This window comes from Anopheles moucheti, chromosome 3 (assembly GCF_943734755.1).
Source record: "Anopheles moucheti chromosome 3, idAnoMoucSN_F20_07, whole genome shotgun sequence".
Taxonomy (NCBI): domain Eukaryota; kingdom Metazoa; phylum Arthropoda; class Insecta; order Diptera; family Culicidae; genus Anopheles; species Anopheles moucheti.
This window is the reverse complement of record NC_069141.1, coordinates 3,208,897-3,226,939: the sequence shown is the minus strand read 5'-3', so window position 1 is coordinate 3,226,939 and position 18,043 is coordinate 3,208,897. Positions and strand designations below refer to the sequence as shown.

General features: G+C 47.3%; 1 protein-coding gene across 1 annotated transcript; it reads left to right on the top strand.

The window, feature by feature from the left end:
* Nucleotides 1-1,024: 1,024 nt before the first annotated feature.
* On the top strand, nucleotides 1,025-14,347 carry LOC128304126 (zinc finger protein 177-like). The gene is made up of 5 exons (XM_053041266.1): nucleotides 1,025-1,216; nucleotides 9,492-9,774; nucleotides 10,775-11,268; nucleotides 11,680-11,845; nucleotides 14,055-14,347. The coding sequence occupies exons 1-5, from the start codon at nucleotides 1,025-1,027 to the stop codon at nucleotides 14,345-14,347; spliced, it is 1,428 nt and encodes a 475-aa protein (XP_052897226.1).
* Nucleotides 14,348-18,043: the final 3,696 nt, after the last annotated feature.

The following is an 18,043-nucleotide window of genomic DNA, read 5'->3' as shown; positions in this document are numbered from 1 at the left end:
GGAGTAGAATGAAGTAACCAGCAAAACCAGGCACCTTACTCGATTTCGAAGCCCAACGTGCCTTCGCTACCGAGCGGTCTCCAGGCGCGGCAGTGCGGCAGGTTACGCTCAGCAGCAGGTTTTCGGCGGCGAGCTTCGGCTTTCGGTTGTGTCAGTGTGTGCGTCGGTATGCGCAACATCATGCGCAATCGCCGCGCTGCTACAGTTAGGGCGAGCTTTATGCGCCTGCGGGCGATCTGTCCGGAGCGCTGTGCGCTGGAAAGGGATGCAGCGATTAAAGCACCGTCGCGACGGCCGGTATGTTTTTTTTCTCGATCGAATGCTGCCGTTACGGGAAGGTCACGGGCAGATCGCGACGATCACCGGTGGCCAGTATTTGTGCAAACGTCGTCGAAGCGGGTCGTACCACCGACTCGCTGCATTTCCGAAAGTGGATGGTGCCTGTTTGCTAAAATCGCGCGACTTCCACTGTTTCATCGGGTTCGTCGCTTATCGTGGCAAGTCTTTCGTATCGTCGAATGAACCGTTTCTTTCCTGGTGTGTTTTTGGTGTACGTTTTCGGCAATCAAACCGAATGCAGACTAATGAAGTGTGGTACGGATAAAAGGGAGGCTACTGTGCTATAGCACCCGGTAAACGATGGTGACTGACTCAGATTTCATGTGCTTTATTGAGCCGTCGGTGTGCGCTAGCGGTCGTTCGTAATGGAAGTAACGATAGTTGGTCGAATGATCGACACAAAACGGCAATGAAACGGCAATCGTACCTGTAGTTAGTAGTTATTTTCGCTTGAAGAGTCTATGGTAGTGATCGAAGATCATCCGCTGCGTGTTTTGTAACTATCGCGTAAATATTTGAGGAAAGTTGTGCTGGGGAGTCAAGTTGTGTGTTTGTAGTGATTTCGACTGTAACAGTGATTTCGTTAGCAAGTGAGTGTAAGAAGTGTGTGGTTTTAAATCGACTGTTGGTTGTTGAGGACATTGATTGTTCATCGAGAAAAGAAGCAGAGGGAAACTAAACGAACATGGAAACGTGTGTGTTAATACCGCAAGAATTTGCGCTGGCCGTGACTGGTGTGGGTGCACGGAATTCCCGGGACCAGACGGCAACGGTCTGGTCCAACACGGCCATCCCGCAAGGCACGCTGTGCTATCCTTTCCAAGGCACAGTGCGCATCGACAATTTGGACGTTTATTCCACCATCGAGGAGGACGATGTAAGTAACGGTTACGTTTTGGGCCTATGGTTATTTAAAAAGTAAAAATGCAAAAGACTGCTGAGCACCTGCAAAAGGTCCAGAGAAACAGTCCGTTAAAGACCGTTGGAAGTCCCTGGTGGTCGTGGGGTTGGCTTTGTTTTAAGTTGTGAAGGAACCCCTATTTCTGGAAGGAACTCCCTGCCCATCACTTAAACGATCGATACACTTGCTGAGCAACGTGTGAGCCGAAGGAAAGTCAACGGGGTGTGAAAGAAAACGCAACCTCCCATGACCGTGAGAAAAAGGAACGTCTTAAAGAAAAGCACTAACCACCACCACCACCACGAAAAGTGGAAAAAATAGAGAGGGGTAGAATTGCAAAGGAACGAAAATGATCTGACTTTCTTGAAGGCGCACCCACTGTAGGGTGTTCTGCATGACCGTTAGTGACATTAAGAATTTGGCCGAGAAGTCATAATTTACTGCGCCTTCTTCCTATCCGGAAGAGGGTTAGTCACAAGTGTTTTTGATCGGTGGTTGGGGGAAGATGCGATCCCTTTGAATATTCAACAAGAGCTTGCCCGCATCTTATCGCGATGTTCCCACGATACGGTAAGGGGAATGTTCTGGTAGTTCAACAAGCAATTAAGCTACAACCCTCACCTGTTTGTAGCTTCGTTTACCCGGTGGAAAAAAGGTAGCAAACCTGCAGTAGTACGGTAATGATGCCCTCTTATCATGGTTTTCTGATCGATTTATTAGAAGAAAAATGATAAAATCACTTAACGGAGCGTGTGATATATGATTGTTATGAGCACTTTTCAATCGTCTGATTTGTTGTTTAGTGTACCTAGATGTGTGAATCCGCGTCATGAATAAGAAACGTACAATCAAGCCTTAGAAGGGTGTGTACATATCCAGTTCTTCAATTAATCAACAAACCGTTCGATGGTTCATTTACACGATGTTGTATCATTTCTCTGCTGAAAGATCACGTACCAACGTGTCTGTCGGGACTGCTAAAAGCTGCTATTCCAATTAAGGAATGCATGGGAAACTCCCAGACCATTAAAGGTGTAGAAAAAATGGATTCACAAATCAATTAAAGATGCGCTAGCGTGCGTTATGTATGGTTCGTACTCACACCGAGACATCGAACGGTGTAGCAGCACTTTTAATTTCACTGTCACTTCTTATGTATGCTGGCACAATTGAAAAAATCACATAATAAATGGAAGGGAAAAACGTGTAATGCAGCTATGAAGGAAATCTGTGAACTATTGCAGCAAAGGGTAAACCACTTTTTTTCGCTTTCGGTGCAACATCAACATGAGCGCTCGGTTTAACAGTAAACGAATAACCGAGAAAAATGTGTGTAACTGTGAGGAGAATTATGGTACTGTACGATTGAATAATAGGGAAACATTCCACACAATGTTGAAGTAGAAATTAATTGCTGCATTAATTATCCGGCGAACAAAACCGGGGACCCGGTGCCGGTAGACAAGTTCATGGGCTCGTGCTGGTCCCGGGCTAGGGCGGCAAACCCTCTTTATCGCACCCCATCGCAAACGGGTGCCAATAACCTCTGTGTGAATCGGTAGCACGATCCACAGCTTGCACAATTTCCATAATCAAAGCACAGCGGCCTGATAAGCGGCCAATGAACCAGAGCTTGTTAGTGGCGTTGGTTGTTGTTATTTCGGGTGCATTACTTTCACTGATCGATCAGATGCACACGCACGAGAGGGAGGCTGTTGAAGGGATGACGATTTTGCATAATTTATTTCTGAAGCAATTGCCTTCCCGGCAAAGGGGTGAACTACCCCGGGCAGAGGGTGTAAAACACAGCCGAGCGTCACATAATGAAGCATAATTAAGTCGGATTGCGTCTTCGAGTGTCAGTGAATGACCTAAGCCGGGGGCAATAGTGGCATTAGCGAAACGACGGGAAATTGTCTCACAAACTTGAACTTGAAACCCGAGGTCCGACTTTGTGACACGAGGCGCACCACAAACGGAACGATGCGAAGCGGCATTAAAAGGCATTAAAAGCGCAAGAAGAATGGGTATCGGGCCAATTCGAGATAGATGGCGCCGATAATGACGATTTGGGACAGAAGTGCAGTAGAAGAGCGAGCGAAAACGAAAAAAGGTTCCGCCCGGTGATCGATCGGAAAAAGAGGCTAAACGAATCCGACCCAACCGTAACAAAAGCGAAGGTAGTATTGGGATGCCTCAGGATGGTTGTAAAGGAGGATCGTTAAGAACGTTGTTTTGCAGGTGCAGGTGCAGCATCGGATTTGATAGCGCTCCTATTTCCTGCGAACGATCGCTAATTGATGACCTTTCGATGCGCTTTGGAAACGCTTCGGGTCGTTGCATCAACCAGTCGATCGATCCTCGAGTTCGGTTTTTGGGAAGGAAGGCGTGTGAAAGATTTCGGCAGGATGGGGGCAGGAATGTGAGTGCCGCATTTATGGCTTACCGGTTGGGGTCATAAATTCGTCGGCAGCGAAGAAAGAAATGATCGCTTCGATGGATTGTCTCGAGACTGGTCGAGCGAAGGAAGCGGAAAGCCTTGCAATTTGATCGCGCGTTTGGTCGTACGAATTCCCACAGTCGCGTTCGGCTCGGTGCACAGGGTCGCTTTTCGCTGTGACAACCTAATCAATGACAACTCGACACCTGGACAACGTGCTCGATATGCCTACACCTTGCTCTTGAGACAACGCGGCTCGGCTGAGGGCGTACGGGCGAACAGTCCACTTCCCAGTGTGTCGTTCTAGTAAACCCTGAGTCCGAATACCACCAACGCCGGGCAATAGGGAGTTCCGAGTTGTACGCATGCATTAAAGTACATTTTGAGACGCGTGGACACCTCTCCATAAAGGGTTCGATACGAGATGCAGACAGTTGCAATGATAATAAATATCTTCTCCGCTTCGGCGAGCTGCAGTCGCCTTGAAAAGTATCGCTGGTTCTGGTGATGTGATCGTGGGATAGAGCTTAGGACTCGATCACCCAAGACGAAGTCCATCAAGCCGTATGTCCAGGTCGCAATGTGTGAATGTATTAATCAAAACCAACTATGACGCACGGCTATTTAGAAAGTCCTACTGATAGAGCGAAAACAAAGCCACCGAGACTTGGTTGATTGATTTTTAATTATTTCACCGCGATCGAGCCGTGTGGACTTTCGTTGCCCCAGAGCTACTGGGTAACTGAGCTCGGAGGTTGATCGACGGTTTGGAAGACACCTGATGCTGCTTCATCGATCATCGAAGAAACTGACATCGCATGACATCGATCGACTATGGATCGGGCGAAAGTCTTAACCTCACTTTCTGGATTATGTTTCCGTAACCGAATCCTTTTCCTTTCCCCCTGGATGGATGGAATGAAGGAATATCCCTCAGTGTTGCATCATGGTCACTGTTATTGATACTGGCAGTTTGCTCTTCTGGGTCGTGGTCAGGTGCCATACCGATACCCTTTCCTTGAGAAGGTCGCACGGTGGAAGGTCCATAAATTCTGTACTTAAGATCAGTGTCCTGAGAACCCAAACCAGCTCCTCCGGCAGTACATTGAGCGTGAGAACGTCGATGCGTCGATCCTCGGACGTCTGTCAGCTGTCGCCAATGGTAAAGAACATGCGATCGAAGGGAAATGGTGGAAAATCAAGGGCAAACACAGAAGTCAGTGCCAGTTGCATGTCAAAGTGTCCACTTCACAATCATAATCGTTCTCATCCGGTTTGCAGATGCAGCACACGCAACGTCCGAGAGCGCAGCAAAGAGCCGCCGACCTGCGACTCTGTTTGATCTGGTCCCTCCATTCTCATTCACTCGATCATCTGACAGTTATGGTTATTGAATTGGCAACCCATCGCGAGTTGTAAGCCGACCCCGCCGCACGCACACAAATACACTCGGGATCTTTATGATAATTGTGCAAATAAAGATTGGATTTTAGCGTCCGCTACCTTGGCTGGCCGGATTGCCAAGCCGGGGTCGGGTTCTCCGGTGTTCGGCCCGAGATGCAAATGAGTCGCGTGAATCACGGCGAACGACTGTGCGGATTGAGTTGTTGCGGAACAGCGGGACTTTCTCCGTGTGCATCTCGGTGCATGCGACAATGCACCAGAAGCAAACACGTTTCGAGTTTTGTAATTAAACAATTACTTAATTATGCATAATGCGCGAAGATACTGCTCTCAGTTGGGGTAACATACGGACCCGTCAGCGAAAACCAGAAACCATAGAGCCAAGCCTGTTGCCAAGAGCAACGATATCGTACATCTCTCCAAGAGTCGTTCAGTAGCTTCGGAGCATTGGTTTAGTTGTTCGAGTTGTGTTTGGGTCGTGGATCTTCGGCTCGGCTACCGCTCGAACGACTCAATCGCTAATAAAGACATCAGCGCACTGATCGAAGCGTTGGTCCCAAACTTTTGTTCGAAGGTGCTCTTACAACGGTTTAATTGAGTTTCCTCTCTCACACCTTCCCATCATCGTGTCGTCTCACGATGCAGAAGCCGAGCCTCGCGGGCTTGCAGACCGACTGGAAGCCGTGACATTAGGATCCAAATTCAGTTGTTCTTGTAGCGAGCTCCTCACCCGGTGATCCCGAGATAAAAAGGCCGACCGTTCATTTGCATAAAAGACTCAGTGGGCTTCTTCGTGGTCCGAGTACATCACGACCAACCAGACAGTCGCTCTTAATCCTTCTGAAAGCCTTTCCTCGTACCTGGAAGCTGATCCCTGTGGCTCGAGACGTCGAGTCTCGAAAGGCACCTCTGGAATCTGGTTGTGTAGAGTAAATTAATTGAAACGGAGGAATCTATTCTCGTGAGGCAGCGTATGGGCTTGCTGTTACGTTTGGAGCGTTGAATTGGCGGTTGCGATCGTCGCGACGAGATTTACGAGGGTCACACAGAAGCTTAAGCTCCCAGCCGGGCAGGGTGGCTCTCGCATGTGAGGAAGCTCTAAATTAGTGTCATTTGTCGGGTTCGGGGCTTGTTGTTCTTCCGCGTCGTAGAAACCAGCAGTTGGGTGATCGTTTTAGAGCTAATAAATATTAATTTGGAAGATAAATTGATCACGACTTTGGCCGGTGGTCGACGGAGGGCCGCCACAAACAAAACCGAAATCTCATTCCGCCTAATCAGAGGCCTTCCCGACCTGACGGACTGACCAACCAGGCCGGAAGAGCTAACTGGCAAGAATATCCGATAATGTTCTCGGTTGCGTTCATTACCGAAAATGAGTCAGGGCTTTTGTGGTGGAGTTATGTTTCTTTTGTTCTGGCCCAAATCGGTAATTCCCATGTTGGAGCTCATCTTTAAGAAGAGTGCCCGTCGTTCGTTCCTTTGTGCGTTTGATCACGTGAATGGGACGCGTGCCAAGGAGCTCATTCTAAGCAAATAATGAAAAAAGCTCTAACTCGAGTTGTGGTTAGCATCCGGGGAAGGAAATTGGAAAATCGTGATCATGTTGCAATTGTAAAGCGGCCGAGGCAGTCCTTGTTTCGGTCATTCCAGCTCATTCCATCTCGCTCGCGTATTCTCATTCAATTTTTCGAGGGAGTATTCAAATCTGGGAATGTTTGTTGAAAATTCTATATGCGCTTGAAGGCAAGCTTTGAAATGAAGAATCGCCTACAAAATGAGCGTTTGAAACAATAGTAGAAGATATTTGTACATTCGCTGCAGAACAAATGGCTCAATTCGGATGATGAACGTCGTTGCGCTTGTTGAGCCTCTGATACAGTAGTGTGTCTTGGATCGTATTTCAGCTAGATGCTAGAGTCTGATTGCGATCCCAGCGTGGGTCCATTTTGAAGCATTTGAGCGACGTGTTGAGGTAGTTCGGGAAGATGAAATCCACCCGTGGAATGGCGTCTCCCATGGCTCCGGAACAAATTGAAGTTTATGTGCGTTAAAATCTATCTCCTGCTGACCTCGAGCCACTCCAAAACCCATGCTAACCCAACGGTAAGAAGAAACCACGACATAAACGAGCATCCCGTACACTGGCGAACGAGATCGACGAGCGATGCCGTGCTTTATTGGAGTCATTTTTATGGCAATCCGTTATTTTACTGCCGAAAGTCGATGGACCGAATATGTCTATCTCCGGCTCGTATCTTCCCCTGCACTCTGATCCACCTGAAGTATCTCATTTAATGATGATCGTTCGCCCAGGATGCTATCGATCTTTATGGTTATTCTGGATAATCGGAAGGATCTGAGATGGGTGGATCAGCCGGTATGGGAGTAGTTTGTTTCGGAAATTAATAGGAGCCCGGTTCGGCCGTTTCCTATTCCACCGAAAATCTGATAATAAACGAATAAATCAATAAACCATCGTTTCGTACGATGGCCAATGGCCTCAGAACGCAGGAAGCAAAACTAGTTTCTAGCGTAGAACTCTTTCCCACATCATCGCGGGTACGGACAGTGTTCATGAGTTGGTCAGCTTCCAACGCAACATTCGCGCTGCAAAGCATCGGACAGTCTCATATTCATAAATCAAATGCGATAATTGTGCATAAATTGTCAAACACACAATTTGTTTTGCACTACCAGCTCGAGCTCAGTGTCTCGGATCGGGAATTGGGCGAGGCATCGCGATCGGTGCTGTTGGGTTGTTGTCTGAGCTAGAATAAATCACCCACGGCTTGGAATGCAGACGAGTGGGAGCTATGGACTGATAAATCAGAGGACAATCAGCAGCGACAATTCTTCTACTCAACAGCAGCTCTACTCGTGATCGTTGAGGAATGACCCTAGGACATCTCTTCAATTGTGTTTTATGTGTTGTGAAGTGTTTTAAGTGGCCTTTTCAGATGACAGGATGTGATTTGCACAAATGGATTAACTCAGGAATGGTCTGTTACGTGGATAAGATCTGTTAGAAGGTCAGAGTCAGAGGGTAAAATGTCTTGCATACTTTCGCAGAGGCGAGGTATTGTGGGATCTATTTCGTTTAAGAACATTTCACAGAATCGCTATTTGGTACGAATTTTTCATTTTCCCCATTTTTAAAATATCAGACTGCTCGAATTCATCCCTTTATAGCCCAGTGTCGCATGGATCAAAGAGTTTTAAAACCTTGTCCTCATATACCTTGTGGAGAAGGAAGGGATCAGTAATCATCTCCAACATTTTCGGTCCAATGATGGCATTTGTTCAAGGTCTCGTAGGGACACAGTGCGATCCAACAAAAAAAAAGAGCTTCGAGAAAGGCCCATCGTTTTATGGAATTCATCTTCCCGTTCGAAGGGTTTGTTGACTTCCCAGGAATCGGTAATGTCTTTCGATGCCCCGAAACGCCACTTCCCACCGCGAAAACCGTGTACGGTCAGCTACAGCGAAATTGCAAATTATGATCATCAATTTGGTATCATTTTGCGATCTTTTCCTTCCTGTCCCCGAGTGGCGATCACGGTCTGGATCCGACTGGACGCGAGTTTCAACGCAGCCTCCGCGACAACAAGTAGCGCGAAGCGGAAATTTATTTTATCTCCTCATATATATTCATAAACATCTCTGCAATCTTTGGCCGGGCAGTAATGGCGATTGGAAGATCCATCGACGGACGGGCACCAGGTCCACGATTCACAGGCAGGTGGCCCTCGAAATATATTATCCAACATTTGTAATTTCGATCTGTATCGATCGGATCATGAATGGTGCGGGCCTTTCTCGTTCATTCCGATGTCCACTTAGATATGTATCGCCTGAGGGCGTACGGAGGCGATGAGACGGCTCTTCGACAGGGTTCGACGGATGTTTACACTCGTTAAGCGTCTTCTTGGTCGTCCCGTCGCGGATGCGTGCTTGAGGAAGATGCGTGCTTGGGGCGTGGAATCGTAAAGTGACAATAGTTTAACGCTTCGCAACAAGGAAGGGCAATTGGGTCTAGCCACCCTCGGTGCTGAATGGTCGGTTTACGTGTCGGTGGTTACATGGTTGAGTAATTTTTCATAAATCACAAGGAGGGGAACCTTACCTGAGGCATTTGAAGCGGATAGTTCACCAGAGTGGAACGATGCGTATCCGCAGGTAGGGGAGAGAATAAAAAGGGGGCGTTAAAGAGTCATTAATTTAGACATTACGAGCTGTCATTGACGATGCATGTCGTCATCGTGTCAAGAGGTAAATCACACGTGTTGAGTGAAAGCGTACGATTTAACACAGGAAATAGCTATTTGTAGTCGTGTTGTCTCGTTATTGCCTCAATGCTTGTTAGTACAGCACATTATCCGTACGTTTACACTCCCTCCGTTACAGATTCGACACCGGTTTGGACTGTACGACGAGATCACCATTGTCAATGGACGAACGGTACGACACTGCAACTGGATCCGGTTCCTGCGAGTGTCGGAAACGTACGGCCCACAGGTGAACGTGGTCTGCGCCAAGGTGAAAGGTGAGCCGATCTACGAGATCGTGAAGGCGATCCCGTCGCATCAGGAGCTGGTCGTCTACTATCTGCCCGAGGGCCCCGAGGAACTGTTCTTCATCCGGATGCGTAGCCAGCTGTATCGCCAAACGATGGACTCGATTCTCGAAGGTAAGCAGCGCCCTCTGTACGGCCCCCAGATTCCATTTAAGGCGAGTCGCCGTAGAAACAAAAGCCCTCGTTCGAGATCATCTCGAGACTATCTGCGATAGCATTCATTTCACCCATCACACGTACAGCTCCCAGCACACGCACACACTCGCTCGCTTCGTACCGGGGTGAGCGATTTTGCGTAATAAATAAAATAGTGATTTTATCAATAATAGCCGGCTCTCGTTTGTGTAATCGGGATCGCGGGTTTCGGAGGTCGTGAGTTGTGGCTCCAGCACACCAGGTCCAGGAGGACGCGGTCCCGAAAGAGAGCTTAAATTAATACACACAAATGAGTGTTGTGTTTCTTAACAAGAAAATAATTGAAATAATTCGGTAGATTACCCTTCGAGATTATTGGGTCGCGATCGCGGGACGTTGGCATTCCCGTTCGGTGCTCAGGTCCGGGAGAATTTCGCAGTCTGATGGCCATTTCCTTTGTGCAGTTGCAGCTGCATTTGTTGCACCTTTTCCGCTTGGGCGCAGTGCTAACTCAAAGGCATTTATAATGATCTCCTTTCTGGAGCCGAGGAGTTGCTCCTGGGAAGAGAGTTGCCTCAGCCGTAGCAAGGCACCCGCGAGAATCGGGAGTAATTAAGCCCGAAACTGATTTCCATAACACTTTGGCATCGCACAGACCCGGGTGGGAATTAATTTGCTGTCACCAGGTTTACGGCCAGGAAGCTTACCGGTTGCAGCGAGTGTTTGTGTGCGAAATGATAAAACTCCCGACTGCACAATTAATGAAGCGGTGCGAAATGAATGAGCTAGATTAGCGCTAATGATCGTCGATTAATAAACGAGGCGTTAAGTGTAGCAGCTTGCGGGATCTCCGAGGCCCTACGGAGTGTCCGAGTGTCGAGAGAGTTTGTGTGTCGTGAACAAATACGCATGTTGCGATCAGCGTTGTGCGATCACTTATCGGACGTTTGTTTTCCTTCCCAACGCCAATTCACTGCAGACTCACCGCTGGACCTTTCGACGTCGCTCCTGTCGAGGGTGATGCTACCGATCTCACCGTCATCGGGCGCCGAAGATGAACACAAGTCGGTGTCGGGCGACGACTCATCGATCTCGATCTCGTCCGGAGCGAGCACCGGTGGGGATCGGTGTGATGGTGCGCTGGATCTCGAGCTGGCGGCGATCTCCACCGGACCCGGGTCCCGCGCATCGCCCAAGGCGCGTCCTACGGCCCGTTCCGAGCGGGCCATGTTACCGTGCGAGGTGTGCGGAAAGGCGTTCGATCGTCCTAGTCTACTGAAGCGTCACATGCGCACGCACACCGGCGAAAAGCCGCACGTGTGCGGTGTGTGCGGCAAGGGCTTCAGTACGTCCAGCTCGCTCAACACACACGTCCGGATACATTCGGGCGAAAAGCCCCACCAGTGTCAGGTGTGCGGCAAACGGTTCACCGCCAGCTCCAACCTCTACTACCACCGGATGACGCACATCAAGGTAAGGAATTCGATCGATCACCAAAACGGGAACCCACGGGGCGTGCAGCGTTTGCTGGAATTCAAATGTTCGGGCTGGATTTCTCGGGCACTACCGGCGTGCTCCAAATCTAGCCCGTTCGATCTTGGTTCCATCAATCAAAGTCAGGTTTAATGTTATCACTGTCTTGGTCCGACGAGCACTAAATTGAGCTGTCCTACGTTCGAACCGGTGATGAACTCAACGAACGTCTTGGAACCTCAGCGTGGGCGGTGGACCAAGATAGTGGTGATTTATTTCATGCGCTGTCCCGAAGACGGCATGACATTTAGCTTCTTAATTCCGTTTGATCTCCATCCGCTAGAGCTCGTTACTTATCGTTTCACGTCGTTACGTTTTCTTCTCTTCATTTCCCGTGTTCCGTATCTACAGGACAAACCGCACAAATGCAGTCTCTGCTCCAAGTCCTTCCCGACGCCGGGTGATCTCAAGTCGCACATGTACGTCCACAACGGTTCCTGGCCGTTCAAATGTCACATCTGCTCGCGGGGCTTTTCCAAGCAGACGAACCTGAAGAACCATCTCTTCCTGCACACAGGTAAGCGATCCATTCCGTGCTGTTTGCTTCTTTCCCATATCCTGTCGTCCATCCTGAGCTGTGGCTACTGATAACATACTGACGAAGGGTAGGATCACCTGTTTCAGATCGTTAGGGGTCTCTTGTTGCAACCTGTTACATCACGCAAGGTAGACGTCAAATATCCACTTAAGGAGAACATTTGGTACCCGACGGTCGGGCTAATGTCCTGCTTCAGTTTTATCCTGCGGCTATCACGCATCTTCCGATCTTACCGCAGGTTGATGCCATTTTGTTGTTGAGGCGATCGGAAGAGATAAACCATTTGAAATATCGATGAACTCGATGTCGAGTGGGCTCTTTTTGACTTTCTTTTCAATGTCTTCGGGTCATTTTTCGGGTACGTTTCCAGTGGGATGGGAATGATAGGAGCATATATAGGATGAACGAAAAAGGACCTCTGCTATAAAAAAAAACATTCTTTTAACGACCACAACAACTGATCGTTGGTGGTTTCGGTGTGTGAGTAGAGAAAGTAGATAATTCAAAGCGATCATGACTTAGTGAAATGGGATCATTGGAGATGCTTCTTTTTTCCCCGCGTGGAACCAACTATGCAGCACTTACAGCGAGCAGCTTGAGATCTATTCATGCAACATCTCAATCAATTGCTCAGGATAAATGAGAAGGCAGGTGATGGAAGTTTGAAAATCATCTCGATTAATAAATGCCAGGGTTGTTCTCTTTTTTTGTGTGTAAGTCACTGTTTCCTCACAGCACCTGTACTAGCGTTACATGTTTCCTAACATCTTTCTTATTCTCTTTACCAAGTTGGGGAGATTGTTTTTTTTTCGGTAATATTTCGTTCATTCATTGCCGGAAGAAAATTCACGCTTAATTAAAACGCTACGCTTTCATGTTTTTTTCACATTCAGACGCGGTCTGGGTGGCATAGAACACGGTAGATGAAGATGTTCTGCACCGTGCGGGTATGTTTGTTGGTGATGTATGCATGTAAAGAGGGAAGAGAAAAGTAAGAAGTGTTTTTTTGATCTCCAGGCGCACTGCGCACGATCAATTGATGATGTGGCAGAAAGATGCCGGAGACGATCAAACAGATTAAACTGCGGTAGCTGCTACCAGGTGGAATACACCACGGGGGAGAGATTGCGTCAACGTGGGAGAGGGTCACCGACAGCGTCTATGGTTACTTGTTGAGGGGAGGGAATCATGTAGGATAGGGTAAGATTGGTTGGTGATGATGTGTTAAAGGCGTGATTGATGCTGCGCTTCGACATTCTCACCGTGCAGTGGTCTAATAAGGTGGTGTAATTCGAAGCGGGTTAATGAGATTTTGTGCGCATAGATTGAATAAGGTTTGTATTCACTTGTTCGGTCATTGCGAAGAAGTGTCAATCTTCACACAAATTGTCTAATAAATTCACGTAATTCACTAAGCACATAAATTTAGCACATAAATTTTGAAGCGTATTAGTTAGATTGAAAGTTTATATTCAATTTTTAATATTGCTTTGTACAAATACATAATCGACATCCCGTGGAATCACATCTAAGCGGTAAACTTGTGAAGGCCGTGTCACATTTGTCTCTCTGTCTCACACATCCACAGTTGTTTAAGATTGAGTGCAAGATGCATCGGCGAGCGTGAAGAAGGTCAATCATTGCGCTAGCCATTCGTCATTGTGCAAAAGCGTCCGATGAATTGCAGCGAATTGTCAACGATCGTGTTCTAGTGCTTGTAAACATGTGCGCGCTATTCTTGTCTTTGCACCATGGGCTCACGCCGATGTTGTTGTTTCCTCACATCAATGGATCTTCTCCGTACCGACGCGAAACGGACGCGCCGTTTTATTAATGCGGTCATTGCTATGCGCCGCACCGTAGGGATGTTGTCGCGCGAAGGATAATTTATGATTACTGCTGCATTATGATGTCGTTATTGTTGCGCCTTATTGTACCTGGTAGGCACTGCGGGACCGCGTGTCTTTTATGGTGTACTTGATGTTTTCGCTTGCTTCACGATCAAAGGCAAAGTGGAAGGAGGAAGGCTATGGGGCGAGCGATCGGCAATTGTACTAATATCTGGGCCATTGTATCAGTTTTCTTTGAATTGGACAGGGATTCCTATCCAATGCTGCCACTCATCACTCAAGCTTTCGTTTCGTTTGTTATTAAGGTGTTCTTTCTTCTGCGCTCTGCTCCCGTACAGGTGATAAACCGCACGTGTGTGAAATCTGCAACAAATCGTTCGCGCTTGCCTGCAACCTGAAGGCCCACATGAAAACACACGAAGACACTGGTTCGAGCCACGAAGGTGAATCCAACCGGAGCACCCACAGCCACAGTGAAGGCGAAGAGTCGAATTCATCGCCATCCTCCCTGCAGGGCAGCTCCGTCAGTGCGGGTGCGTTCGAGAAAGCCGATGCGGACCGTTTGGCGAACTTCTCCAAGCACCTGCTGTTCTCCAGCTACACCAAACAGATGCTGTCCGGGGTGGGCTGATAAGGGTGCTGGGCTTGTTGCTGGGACATACCGTCCATCTCATGCTCGTCCTACAGGCGCTCACTGATGGTTCCGCCCTTCGGGACGCTTGGCGTACGCACGTAAGCACACAAGGTCGCACTCACTCGCACCCATCCCTTACTAGATTAGCACGGACTCTGACTCAGCTAATATATTAAACACACACAGAACAGATACAGAAAAAAGCCTACAAGGATTGGCAAGTAGCAGGAAGGATAGAAGGGTAGAAAATTGGTAACCAATTTCCTTGCTCCCGTAGTGTTCTCCGAAGATGCCAAACTCGGGGGGGAAGTTTTTATTGCTATTTTATATTTCGAGTTCCACGGGGTCCGCTGGCCAAAGACATAACGCTTACTATGAAGCACTTTTCCTACCTCTTGGTTCTCTGTTTTTCACGTTGACACTTAACGCACCTACCGCTAGACGAGGCCAATGCGTGGCAAAGGGCAGCGCATGTAAATGTAGAGAAAAGAGAGTGACAATTACGGCGCACGTGCCACTGCAAAGGATAGTGTAAATACGTCACTTATAGTTCTTGAGTTTTATCGAGACAGAATCGAATTGTACATACTATAATGGTCGTACATTGTACAGTGAGAAAATAAAATAACTTTATTGAAAAACTTATAAATGATTATGAGAGTCGATAACATATAATTTAACAAGTATATCAAATTGAAAGAAACCTAATTCAAGTGCTTCTAAGAACGTGTTGTTGGAGGTAAGTACAATTAATGCAACTGAAAGAAAAGTAATTAAACGCCTTATTTGAAAGTTACTTTGATTTATTATATTTCATATACGTCCTCTACTGAATTTCGGTGGGCTGCGACGTCGATCTTCACACGACAGGAGCGATCCAAAATTCCACCAGGACTAATCCCCACAGAATTGTATGTCTTGGTATGGGTAAATAAAGTCAAAGAAAGCCAAAAATGGCAGGCCTTCGACCTGTTGAGGTTATTGTGCCAATAAATAATAAGAACTGAATTTGGTGTAATATTCAATGGAATAAGTTGTACTCTCATATAACTCATAACTGCATGAAACAAGCTTAGATCCAGTTGCTCCACATAGTGAATGTTTATCATTTCTCTATTTGTGGCATGCGTTTTGCTTCTCAGAAGGAAATGGCCAGCCTTCATAGTATCATATCAAGTGGAATACAACGCCCACCGCAAACTTAGACCGCACGTCAATGCAGTATGTTTATCGGAGACGGTCCATTTCGCACCACCAGACGGCGACGATCAGGATTGGTCAAGTGCTAAAATGAGTTATTGCTGTGGCGCTAATAAATCTATCAAGCACCAGTGTTTGCCAAACGTAATGCGTAGTTTTCCGTGGAGGAAGTACTGCTAGACGATTAGTACGGATTTTGTTGAAGGGGGAACGCCGTTTTTGCATAAATCATCTCTGCAGACCGACGCCTGCTAGACGCTTATTATCGTCCTCGTATTGTGGTTAGGTTTTTTTCTACCGGACAGCGCGGAAAGTCCGTAGTTCGATAGTCACCGCTCACCAAAAGGGTGCTCGAGAACTTCCCGAGAAGGGGGGAAAAATGGTGGTCGCTTAGGCAGCGACCTTTCCCAACGTTGGTTGGTGTGCCGGTGGTAACATTTCACGAGCCAATTGCGCGGGTTGACAAATTATTTCGTGTCAATTGCGTGTCGCCGTCCGTGCGTGGTGTGGTGAATTACAACTTGTTTGCTTTCGGTTGTTGATTCGCTTTTTCCCTAACCCTTACACCTCACGCTGAGGGCGTGATGGTGAATTCTAATTACGGGCTGTACGGTTGCCCGGTTGCCTTTCCCCGAGTATGTCGCCCGGGTGACTTAGTAGCAAGAGCAACAAGTACGGTAATTTATGGAAGGATTATGCTAATGTTACACACGGAATGGGGACCGTGCAATGACAAAGGAGGTGTAAATATTAGTTTAATGTGTGTGATTAAATTGTAATAAAATGGCTTATTAGACAAAGATGATCGTTGGTTTACCCATGGATTTGGACGTAATGAAAGACTTAAATGCCGTTTAAAGAAGGAAACCAAAGCATCGCTACGCCGTTGTAAATTATTAACTTTTTGTTTGATTTTATGCATTTGTAAATAGATTTTAATGTCGAATAATTCTTCTTTTAATTATAAATTTCGTAATTCATCTCAAATCAACGCAAAAAGCGCAGAAAAACAAATCTCCTAATATACAGTAATTGTCGTTTGATTGTTGTACGAAACAAGACACGAACCTTTGGCCTCGTATTTCAACATGCTGTTGTATGTTTCGTGTTTCGAAGAAAACTGTCACCTTCCCGTACCAATTTAGAGCACCACACGCCACATGCGATATTTTGGGAATTATTTTGTGGCTGAACATGATCCGCCTGTCGAACGAACATTGCATCGAGACCGGTGCGGACATAACATAGAAAACCGTTTGAACGACACACGACCAACGAAACCTGATTTGATATTGATACCAATGGGTTTGCTTTTTTGTGCTGGATCTCTTTGGTTAATTCATCCACCGATCCTTTCACGTAGCGCCGCTCTAACCGTCCCTGCAGTAAAGGTTCGCGTTTACGTTTCACTTCGATGCGTCCGTTTGTATGGTTCCCCAAAAAGCCAATTCATGTCCACACCGGGCCCGTAATTGACATATTTTCGATTGATCGAATTTCTGATGTATCGATACGATCGGCGATCGATCGTGTACAGCTTATCGCGCTGTATGAAACGTAACCATCTTGATGCGACAGTGTTGTGTGTGTTTTTATTTCGTTCATCGTTGAGTACGACCTTCGTCGTCCTTCAGGAACTACGTGTTGACTGTTTCGAAGGTTTTGTTTTGTCGGAAAACATGATGGTTTGCATAGAATTAGTAGAAGTTTGTATGGGAATGGATGTATTTTGGATGTCTCTAATTTAAATATGACAATGTGGTATGTCCCGCTGTTGGACTAGGACTCTGTGGAAGGAACACAAAAGGGGAGGGTGATTGATAGGGCCGATCATCTTTCAGCGGTCCTTTGGTTCCGAACCCGTTTGTCACCTTCATTCCTTCGTGATTCGTGTTCGAGGGCATGGAAATCTTACAACCGCACCGACTAATTGCTTTCAACTGACAATGCGAACGATACGGCATTGCCTTCGCCCTACCGAGTGGGTACGATGGGTTCGGGAGATATTATGGTGCGAGTGACTGGAGAAGAGCTGAGGAATCGGTTGTCCCCGACGAAGCCAAAAACCGACAAGGGATCGAATTGTGGGAATTGGTACACGGGAATTGGCAGCACTGTTCAGATGTGGACCTCTCGAGAGTTGGAAGCGATCCGTTTTTGGGGTTTACCGAGGCCCGGTATCAGTTTTGCTTATCGGAGCTTATCGATCATTCCGACCCGGGCTACAATCGGCGCGGAACCAGTGCCGTGGATGTTCAACGATGATGACGAGTGGTATTTCTTGAGTGGTTTCGGGTTCGGGTCAGGTCACTTACCGTGCTAACGAGCCCCTCGGGGCCATGACGTAAACGAGCGGGCTGCAAAATCGCAAACCATATACATTTCATCGCACGGTTGATATGGGCCACGATCACGGCGAATGACAACAATTTCGGTACTGTGGTGATCCGTGGTCAACCACGAACGGAGATGAATTGGATTGGATAGGTGAAT

Coding starts and splice junctions, on each gene's coding strand:
- LOC128304126 (XM_053041266.1), top strand. CDS start 1,025: ATGGAAACGTGTGTGTTAATACCGCAAGAATTTGCGCTGGCCGTGACT. Junction 1,217..9,491: donor CCACCATCGAGGAGGACGAT/GTAAGTAACGGT, acceptor CCTCCGTTACAG/ATTCGACACCGGTTTGGACT. Junction 9,775..10,774: donor GATGGACTCGATTCTCGAAG/GTAAGCAGCGCC, acceptor AATTCACTGCAG/ACTCACCGCTGGACCTTTCG.